General features: G+C 35.4%; 1 protein-coding gene across 6 annotated transcripts in view; it reads left to right on the top strand.

Moving 5' to 3' along the window:
- The window catches only part of C2CD5 (C2 calcium dependent domain containing 5), a 100615-nt gene that overhangs the window by 12414 nt on the left and 76755 nt on the right, over window positions 1–11446 (top strand). For all 6 annotated transcript variants that reach the window (XM_077774455.1, XM_077774449.1, XM_077774450.1 and 3 more), the window contains exons 3-4: window positions 3151–3237; window positions 8282–8453. In XM_077774455.1, the coding sequence (XP_077630581.1) occupies window positions 3151–3237; window positions 8282–8453 (259 nt within the window). The remainder of the gene's footprint in view (window positions 1–3150; window positions 3238–8281; window positions 8454–11446) is intronic.

The raw sequence follows: 11446 nt of genomic DNA on the forward strand, positions 1-11446 counted from the left end.
GAGGCCCTTGTGTCTGCATCAAAAACCTGTTGAGGCAGGTTTCTCCTCAGTGATTTTTCTCAGTGGCGTCTGGGAACTTGTCTGTTGCGTTTTGGTCAGTGGGAGCTATTCTCCTGTTATCTTGACGTGTTGTAAGCAAGTTCTCATTCTAAAATTATGATACTATCCTTTGATGACATTAAATTATCCAGCTGTAGATCTTTCATCTTCCTTTTGCTTTAAGTTGTCATATAATGACTTCACTTTTTTCTCGAATTATGTTAGAGTGTAGTGTTTATGTAGGTATGTCTTTCTTACAGCAATCCTGCACCCTTGTAAAAGCTGCAGTTTCAATACGAAGTAAAAAGGCATTTTTCAAAAAGTGCAAGATTTTTGCACCTGTTAGCATAGCTGTAGTGGTGGCTTCACGAATTTTCTCTTTTTACAGTGGTCCTTACGCTGGATTCATTTATCTTGAAGCAGCAGGCAACTACAGCTGCAAAACTCAATCTCTAGTACATATCAAGCAGTTCAGCTTTTTCTTGTTAATGTCATGACTTTTCTTTGATTCTTGGAAGCACTTCAAGCAACACTAGTGGCACTTTGTATGGGTCCCATGATGTTATTCAGGATTACAGTATTGCACTAAACACGGTGAAAAAAACTCAAGAACTGGAAGAGGTTTCTTTGTACTGCAATATGCAGTTTCCTGGAGAGACGAACTGCTCACGTGGAGATGGGTAGCTTGGTACAGTGTGTTAAGTGGATGCTCATGTCACTTGGGCTCATGGCAGTGACAATAGGAAGTGGTATGAAATTGTAGTAGTGTGTACTACAATTCATTTTATCCAGTTATGATTTAATACTGCATCTTTACATTTCTCAACTGCACGTGGCATTATGTATGGTCAGTTATGTCTTTTTGTTGCATGTTTTGATCAGTTTTAACTTTTTTTAATTAATGTGTATTTTATGGTAGTAAATGATAGAATAGACTAGTATTTAAATTAATTTTATGCATTCCTGACATAACTGTTTCTTAGTTTATTTGCTATTTCGAGGGTTTTTTTTTTCTGTTTATTTTGTCTATGAGTGTTTTCAATTTGTCAGAAATCTCCAAAAAGTTCTCAAGTATATTTACTGAAAAAAATCTGCCTATAAATTGGGATGCCTGCTCTTCAAACCCATGTTGTTCAAAGGTTAACTGTACTTTAAAAACATTTATATTAAATAAATAAATAAAAACTATCTGTATTTCTGTTTCTTTAAATTGTTAATGTCCTTCGCCCATTTTTTTTATGGGTTGTTGATCTTTTTCATATTGCTTTATAGGAGCTCATTAAAAACTGAGAAAAGTAGCTGTTTGGTACATATTTAGCAAATACTTTATCTCAATTTCTTGTTTATCTTTGACTTTCTTTTTTTAAAAAAGATTTTATTTTTAAGTAATCTCTACACCCAATGAGGAACTTGAACTCACAACCCCGTGATCAAGAGTTGCTCGCTCCCCATCGCTTCTTTGGCCTTTTGGCTAAGATCAAGTGTAGTAAGAGTCACACACTCCACTGACCGACCCAGCCAGACACCCCATCTTTGACTCTCTTATATTCTTTGCTATGCAAGAAGTTCTTATTTTTACCTAGTTTTTTAAACTTTTTCTACCCTCTACGCTGCTTAAGTACAAACTTAGTACTTGGTACTGTGCCTAATAATTCAAATTACATGATAAGTCACCTAGGAAAATATACAGAAGATAAACAAAATTATTGTTTTGGATATTTTGCTTTTGGAAAATTTCCTGGACTGATAAAACACTAAAAGCAAGTATTATAAAACCAAAGGAGATTTCTTTCAAAAAGGAAAGGAGGTTTCATAGATTATCTGCTTGAACTAGCATAAGAATCTACAGTATGCAAACCTCTGTGCTGGGGAGTGTCTTAAAAGGGGTTAGGCTTTAGTGAACTTAGAGGTTAGGGAAGATAATGGTAATAGCTAATAGAGTTAGGGGAGAGATCAAATTTAGGAAAGGTGAGACCATCTAGAAAATAGTAGTTCCCTAGCTGCTTTGCTTTTAAGCTTCCGGACGACTTCTCAAGTTCAGTCAGATCTCATAATCTCCATTTTTTTGTCTGAAGCAAGCCCCAGGGATTTAGCCTGCTTCTTGCATTCTTCATTCCTTTTTTACTTATTTTGGATCTTTGTGATTTAAAGTTTACTTATTTATTTTGAGAGAAAGAGACCGTGAGAGTATGGGAAGGGCAGATAGAAAAGGGGAGGCAGAATCCCTAGCAGGCTTTATGATGCAGAGCTCAGTCTCATGCACTGTGAGATCATGACCTGAGCTGAAATCAAGAGTCAGATCTTTGACTGAGCCACCCAGGTGCCCCTTGGATCATTATGATGTAGTGTCTGCCAAGACGGGTTGTGAAATAAGATAGTCTCCCCATCCAATCCCTTACATTGTTCTTATAAAACCCTTAATGATAATGGTTTGCTGCTGATCATTATGCATGCACGCAGATAAGGGATTAAAAAAATACAACGGGGAAGTTGGAAAATATGAGAGAGAGCCAGGGCATGTGCAAGTGAGCAGGGGACAAGCAGAGAGGAGTGAGAGAATCCCAAGCAAGTTCTGTACTTTGTACACAGAGCCTGATGCGGGGCCCGAACCGACAAACCCTGAAATCATGACCTGAGCTGAAATAAGACAGACACTCAACTGACTGAGCCACCCAAGCCCCCACAGGCTATATTTCTAAGTTCTCACAATAATGGGCTGTAGTTTTGGATTCCCATCCTGAGATGGTGAAAGGATGGTCAGCTGGCTTTTTTACCTTCTGATTTTATTCTTCCTGGTCCTCTCCCATTAAGACTCCTTGTCTGAGCTTTTATTCCTGAAGGCTATATCGACTCCTTCCTTCATATTGACAAAATGGTCTGTTTTTAGTTGCTGTGTAGAGTTAGTCAAGCAAAAGAATGGGTAATTTCTTATTTCAGGTGTAGCCTAATGAATTTACTGGACCCATCTGTAGTTTCTTCTCTTATTTCAGGCAATAGTTGCCCTTTTTTTTCCCCTTTCATGATTCATCTTCCCATTGCTTGGCTGATATTAAAATTTACTTTGATTCACACATTTTGGTATTTATATTTGAATCATTTATTTGTTTTTAGGTAAAATTTGGTAATACCACCTTTAAAACAGATGTGTATCTCAAGTCCCTCAACCCTCAGTGGAACTCAGAATGGTTTAAATTTGAGGTAAGTTTTAATTATTTTATTTTTATTTTTTAAAACTTTATTTATTTATTTTGAGAGAGTATGTGCGTATGTATGCACGAGGAAATGTCAGAGAGTGGGGGAACCCGAGCAGGTTCTGTGCTGTTAGCTTAGAATTCCACGTGGGCTTGATCCCATGAACTGTGAGATCATGACCTGAGCTGAAATCAAGAACTGGATCCTTAACTGACTTAAAAGATGCCCTTGTTATTTTGTTTTGTTTTGTTTTTGTTTTTTTAAATCGTAGCCATCCTAATAGGTGTGAAGTGACGTTTGCAGTGTAATTTTTATATCCATTTTCCTCCTGAATGAGGTGACATATGATTTCTTAGGACCAAGGACCATTTGCGTTTCTTGTACTTGGAACTAACACCTCATATTTCAACTCCAGAGAAGATATTTAGAGATGACATTAAGGAGGTAGACTTCACAGGACGTGGTGACTAGTTTAATATGAGAAACATAGATGTGATGTTGTAGGTCATTTGTTTTGACCTACATTTTGGTAATGACTAGTAATATTGAGTCTCTTTTCATGTGTTTATTGGTTGTTTTCTTTGGAAAACTGTTCAAGTTCCTTGATCAATTAAAAAATTTTTGTCGGGGAGCACCTGGGTGGCTTAATTGGTTAAATGTCCGACTTCGGCTCAGGTTATGATCTTGAGGTTCATGAATTCGAGCCCTGCATTGGGCTCTGTGCTGACAGCTCAGAGCCTGGAGCCTGCTTCAGATTCTGTGTTTCCCTCTCTCTCTGCCCCTGCCCCATTCACACTCTTTCTCAAAAACAAATAAACCTTAAAAAACATTTTAGAACTCACGAACTGTAAGATCGTGATTTGAACCAAAGTTGGATGCTTAACCTATTGGGCCACGAAGGTACCCTAGTCCCTTAGTGATTTTTAAGTTGGGTGGTTTATCTTTTTGTTATTAAGTTGTAAAAGTTCTTTTTATATTCTGAATATTAAACTCTTATCAGATATATGATTTGCAAATATTTTCCTGCATTCAATAGGTTGTCTTTTCACTTTTTTGGTAGTTTCCTTTGATGCACAGATGTTTTTAATTTTGCAGTACAATTTATCTTTTGTTGCTCATGCTTTTGATGTCAAATCAGAGTCTGTTGCCAAATTTGGGGTCATGAAGATTTACTGCCACATGTTTTCCTAAGAGTTTTATTGTTTTAGCTGTTATATTTAGGTCATTGATCCATTTTGAGTTAAATTTTGTAATGGTGTGAAGTGAGTGCTCAACTTCATTCTTTCTCATGTGGAAATCTAGTTGTTTCAGTACCATTTGTTGAAGAGACCATTCTTTTCCCATTGATGGTTTTGGTACCTTTGTCAAAAGTCAGTTGGACATAGGTATATAAGTTAATTTCTGGACTCTCAATTCTGTTCCATTGTTTTATATATCCTTGTGCTATTGCCATACTTTTATGATCACTGTATCTTTGTAGTGAATTTTGAAAACAGAATATGTGAATCCAACTTTGTTCTTTTGTGTTGATTTTTTTGTCATGGAGCATTTTGATTCCTTTTCTATTTTCTTTCATGTATGTATGTATATATATATTTTTCTTAAGTCTTTCCAAATTGACGTTATGTATTTTGAAAAAAGCATCAATTTGCACATACATTAAATCTTTTGTGCCATTTTAAACTAATTATTAAGGTAAAAATGTGGAATATATGAGTCAGAGAAAGTAGACAAATTTGCTTATATGATTTCAGATGGAATTAGAATAACAAAGTATATTTCATCACCTCATCACCTTAGCAAAACATTCAGATGTTCATATAGCTTCATTATGATGGCTTTTTCTTTTTTCCTTTTTTCCATAACCTAGAAATGGTTAAAAAAAAATAGTAGTCTTGTCGGGGCACCTGGGATCCTCAGGCGGTTGAACGTCAAACTCTTGATTCTTGCTCGTCATGATTTTGTGGTTCATGGGGATCAAGCCCTGTGTGGGGCTCAGTGCTAGTGATGTGAAGTTGGCTTGAGATTCTCTTTCTCCCTCTCTCTGTGCACCTCTCCTGCTTGCACACTCACTCTCTCTTTCTCTCAGAAATAATCTTAAAAAATAGTCTTGGTCAATTATGTTTTTATTGGAATGGTAGGAGGAGATGGGCATTATATATTAGTAATTTTCATGATATGGGGCATTAATACATAAGAATATTTCATTTTAGGGGCGCCTGGGTGGCTCAGTTGGTTAGACGTCTGACTTCGGCTCAGGTCATGATCTCACGGTTCATGGGTTCAAGCCCCACATTGGGCTCTGTGCTGACAGCTAGCTCAGAGCTTGGAGCTTGTTTCAGATTCTGTATCTCCCTCTCTCTCTGACCCTCCCCTGCTCACACTGTCGCTGTCTCTGTCTCTCTCTCTCTCTCTCTCAGAAATAAATAAAACATTAAAAACAATTTTTAAAAAATGAATATTTCATTTTATTGATGATGCAGTACTAGTAATTTTTAAATCTGCAGAGTACTCAAGTAGCTGAGATAACTTTGAAAAATAATATATTTGTATTTTTCTGAAATAATGGATTTTTATAATATTAATGAGATTTAGTAACTGAAGTTACCAGCCAGGTATTTCCCTTAAAATTTACTAAGTTTACTATCTTGGCTAGTACTTCTAGTAATACAGTATATTGTGTGGAAAATGTTCTTTCTTAATTTTTTTTAGAGTTTGTTTATTTTTGAGAGAGAGAGAGTGAGCAGAGGAGGGACAGAGAGAGAGTGAGACTCCCAAGCAGGCTCCACACTGTCAGCACAGAACCCGATGTGGGGCTCAAACTCACAAATCGTGAGATCATGACTCTGAGCTGAAACCAAGAGTCAGTTCTTCACTGACTCAGCCCCCAGGCGCTCTTGAAAAATGTTCTTAATCTTTATGCTTATAATTAACGTTTGTTATATACTTTTTAAACCTTGTTTGTCAGTTGTAATTGGCCTTAATTTATATGTTCTGAACTCTCAAGTAAATATCATGAACAAATGGATGTTTAGTTTTCTTTCATGTAAAAGAAATATTGCGCCAGGCAGTGTAATGGTGTTTGAAAGCTCCATGCAATCATTTGGGACTCTTTGTCTTTCTTTTCCATCACTCACAGTCTGTGGGTTCCATATTCATGGTCACGTTAGCCTCCAACTTAGCAGCTGGAGTTCCAGTGATAACATCAGCATTCTAGGCTGGAAGAAAGAGCCAGAGTAAAATGGAGTACAGGAGAGGTGGTGATGAGTGGAGTGGCAGAAATGTTTTAAGGCAAATTCAAAATATTATGCAATATCATCCATAAATTTTAATTATGTGTGACTTACAGAGAAGGACCCTCTTTTCTGAAAGTGAATCATCCAGTCACATTTTTACATCAGTGATATCAACTATAATTCCTTCTTATACTTTAACTTAAAATAATCTTCAGAGGTTGGATTCTTAGCCTAAGATCAACAAGAGATTAAATGGGGTGGGGGAAAGGCATAATAATTCATAATTAAGTTAAAGAATTAATCAAAGTATATGATTGCACAGTTATCACTTGACCAAAGGATATGGAAGGAAGATACAGAGATTTTAGTTAACCACGAACTTTTTTTTTTGACTCACAATCTCTGTCTTAACAGTATGGTGTATCTGCTATAATGACAAACATTCATAGGCTGCATTTAAAAAGTATAATACTGTAGTTATAGGAAATAATAATCCTTTTATATTTTGTCCTTGTCTTACTAATATCTATAATATTGTGTTCAGTCTAGCCACTACATTTGATGAGGAGAACTGGCACATTACAGGATGGCATGGTATCCAGAGGAGGGCAGCCAAAATAATGAACATGTGTTCCATAAGGGAGAAATCTTTTTTGCCTCAATATTGGCCTTAGTCATTTTGGGCTGCTGGTTACAGAATACCATAGCCTGGCTGGTTTAAACGATAGCATTTTATTTCTCACATTTTTGGATGCTGGGAAGTCTGAGATCAGGTTACCATCATGGTTTTGTTCTAATGAGGTCCTCTTTCTGGTTTGTAGATAGTTGTCTTATTGCTGTGTCTTTACATGGCTGGGAGAGATCATCTCTTCCTGTCTTTACTTTTAAGGATACTAATCCCATTTATGAGGTCTTCACCCTTATGACTAATTACCTCCCTCTCCAAATTCCGTCATGTTGGAGATTAGGGCTTCAACATACGAATTTTCAGGGGACAGAGCGTTTAGTCCATTGCATTCCTCATTGTAGTCCCTCTTTTTAGCTAGTGCTTGCTTGACATGTGGTAATTGATAATAAGTAAAAGGAGAGAGAATAAACATTTATTTCATTTACTTAACTCATGACTTATATGGTTTTTTCTTATAAATAATATTTCAAAGTGTTATGCACTATCATCCATAAATTTTTAATTGTGCCTAACTTATAGAGAAGGACCCTCTTTTTTGAGAGCTAATCATCCAGTTACATTATTACATCAGTGATATCAACAATAATTCCTTCTTAATTTTTTTAAGCAATATCCACACCCAACATGGGGCTCAAACTCACAACCCTGAGATCGAGAGTTGCATGCTCCCCAGGCTGAGCCAGCCAGGTGCCCCAGTTTTGTCTACAGTTTTACTCTCTGAAATTGTCTTTGTAAATTATGGTATCGTTGTGCTCATTATCATCCTTGCTCTCCTGTAGGTAATGTATGGAAGCTATTTTGACATTCTTTAAGCATTTTTGATATAAGTAGAGTTGTAAAACACTAGATAACTATGTAGAAAAAGAAATTAAAACCTTTTGGCTGTTAATGATCTTATGTTTGTGCTTGGAGGTAAATTATACTTTCTTTTCTTTAGAAATTTGGCATCTTTTATAGAAAAAGTGATTAGAACTTTTGTGCATATTCACCCTTTACCTTTGTGTTTAGAGATCAACCTGTACTTTTTTTTTCAGAAATAAGTAATCTTTTACATTTGTTGTGTGTATATATTTATGGTAATGAAGATTTTAAAATTAAAAGATTTAATTTTGAGATATGCTTTTAGGTGGACGATGAAGATTTACAGGATGAACCTCTACAGATTACAGTTCTTGACCATGACACTTACAGTGCAAATGATGCCATTGGTAAAGTGTACATTGATATTGACCCTTTACTCTACAGTGAAGCTGCAACAGTCATCTCAGGGTGGTTTCCAATTTATGACACCATACATGGTAAGGAGTACATTTTAAGAAAATAAATCGTAGTTTTTAAAATTTATCCTTAAAAACTTCTGTGCTACACATGGTGGTTTTAAAATATGTATCTTTAAGTTTTCTTTTTAAAAATAATTTTTTTAATGTTTTACTTATTTCTGAGAGAGAGGGAGAGAGAGAGAGAGACAGCGTGAGCAGAGGAGGGTCAGAGAGAGAGGGAGACACAGCATCTGAAGCAGGTTCCAGACTCTGAGCTGTCAGCACAGAGCCCGACGAGGGGCTCGAACCCACGAACCATGAGATCATGACCTGAGCTGAAGTCGGATGCTTAACTGACCGAGCCACTCATGCGCCCCAAAAGATGTTTTCTTTTTAAAAGACAGTCATAAAGTATTATTGGTAGAATTGTTATTTTTCTGAACATAATCTGAAGTAATCCCTGCTGGGGCGCCTGGGTGTCTCAGTCAGTTAAGCGTCCAACATCAGCTCAGGGAATGATCTCACGGTTCATTGGTTCGAGCCCCTCGTCGGGCTCTGTGCTGACAGCTAGCTCAGAGCCTGGAGCCTGCTTCAGATGCTGTGTCTCCCTCTCTCTCTGACCCTCCTCTGCTCACGCTGTCTCTCTCTCTCTCTCTCTCTCAGAAATAAATAAAACATTAAAAAAAATTGAAGTAATCCCTGCTGAATATTACAGTATAGTAAGTAAATGCATTATTTAAAAATCATCTAACATTGGTATAGTGTTTCTGAAACATGTTCAGTTGGATAATGTTGATATTTTTCTGCTTCAAAATTCTTCAAAAGTTTTTTGTTGCCTAAAGCAAGGTTCTCAAAGTGTGGTCTGGGGACACCTAGGGGTCCCTGCACAGGTTCTGTGAGGTGAGAGGAGAAGTTTCAAGATGATACTCATATGTCATTTGCCATTTTTATTCTCACTTTCTTACAAGTGTACATTGGAGTTTCCTAGAGGTTTTATGATGTGTGGACCACATATTGAGTACAGAACAGAAATGAGAATCTAACTGTATTCTAACTATTCCATTAAGCTAGACATAATAGAAAATTACAAAAACATAACAGTTCTATTTTACTAATATTTTTTGTTTTTCAAAATACTGTTATTTTTATAAAAATGTTTATAGTAATAAATATTTTTTAAAGATCTCAGCTTTAATTTTAATTTTCATTCTCAATTTTAACTTTAATTTTAATTATAACATGGTAAATGTTGATACATGGACCATGTAAACAAAATCTTTTTGAGGGCCTCCATAATTTTTAAGATTGTTAAAGTGGTCCTGTCATTAAAAAGTTTGAGAACGACCAGCCTGCAAATATACCATCGTTTTAGAATGGCAGATGGACCTGTAAAGAACTGGCAGATGTTTATCTATACAGTCTAGCATCTTTCTGCCTGTTTTACATTTTTGACCTGGCAGTTCCATTGATAGTAGTTTATTATAAGAAAATTAAGATGTTTGCTGAGATTTTTATAAAAGTATATTTATTGTGACACTTAGATCCTGTAATTATTTATTAATGTTTACAATGGTAAAATATATTGGAAAAGAGGATTTACTTAAATAAATTAGAGCATATATAGACCATAAATTATATAGCCAAAACGAAATGCATGTTTTTAGATGAAATGGCATAAGGAAATGAAAGGATTTGTGAAATTGTAAAAGTCAGTAGAATTCAGATCATAAAACATTATTATAGGATGATTCCATATTTGTTTAAAAACAAAAGAATTGCATATATGGGATATCATATATGGGATACCCATTGGATAAATTGGCAGAATTAGTAATAAAGTGTTTATTCTTGGATAGTTTTATTTCTGGACCGTATTCCTATTTTTCCTCTTTGTCCTTTTTTGCTTTTTTCTATGTAAATGTATGATCTTTGTAGTCAGGAAATAAAACCCAATCCAATAGTATATTACCAATAAAATGAGCCACTGGAGAATTAATCTGGGCTTGGATTAAAGGCAATAGCAGTATGTATGAATTAATTTTCTAAATATTTTATATTAAATACTGTTTATAGTTGGTTTAATATGTTTATGGGCCCTTTGTTAGGAACATAATCTCTTATTACTTCAGTGGGTAAATGAGCAAGTCATTCTTAGAAGGCCTTCCTTTATAAGTATGAATTTGACATGAAGTCATGACAATCCAGTAAAAATATTTAGTAAATGTTAGAGATAGAGACTGGGTCATTTTTATTTAGTAGGTCATGTTGAAAAACCCTTATTTTTGGAATTTCTTAGCTCATTTTAACTTAACTACATTCATTGAAAAGAATGAAACTTCTTTGTGTTAAATCAGATTCTTCCATTAATTGTTAAGACCATTTACTCTGGGATTGTAAAGATCTGACTTCTAATCCTGGATGTATTACTTAACTAGTTATTGACACTATGCAAATTATTTAACTTTTATTAAACTATAATGTCTTCCTCTGTAACATGAGGATAATAGTACTACAGAAGTTGCCTTACTGGGTTGGTGTTAGCACTTTGAGATACTACTTATAAAGCATTTAGAATGTTATCCATGCTCACATGTTACCATCACCATCATCATCATCATTGTTGTCATTAATTTAAATGGGGCTCCTTTCCAGTTACTCTTGATTTAAGTAAGTAGAGACTTGAAATAGAAAATGAAATTCTATCCATTCTCTAGTGTATACATGTCCTTCAGAAAACATAATAAACTACTTAGAATGAAAATAATTAGGAAACAAAGCATTGCTATTATGATTGAAAGTTATTTTTTTAAATTCTTTTTCTTTTAAGTTTATTCATTTTGAGAGAGAGAGAGAGAGAGCAAGCGGGGGACAGACAGAGAAGGGGTCAGAGTATCGGAAATGGGCTCTATTCTGACAGTAGAGAGCCTGATGTGGGACTCAAACTCAGGAACTTTGAGATTGTGAACTGAGCTGAAGTTGTTAAGCCACCCAGACACCCTGATTAATACATTATTTTAAAATGATCGGTTGGC

The sequence above is a fragment of the Crocuta crocuta genome, unplaced genomic scaffold (genome assembly GCF_008692635.1).
Source record: "Crocuta crocuta isolate KB4526 unplaced genomic scaffold, BGI_CrCroc_1.0 scaffold176, whole genome shotgun sequence".
Classification (NCBI taxonomy): Eukaryota; Metazoa; Chordata; class Mammalia; order Carnivora; family Hyaenidae; genus Crocuta; species Crocuta crocuta.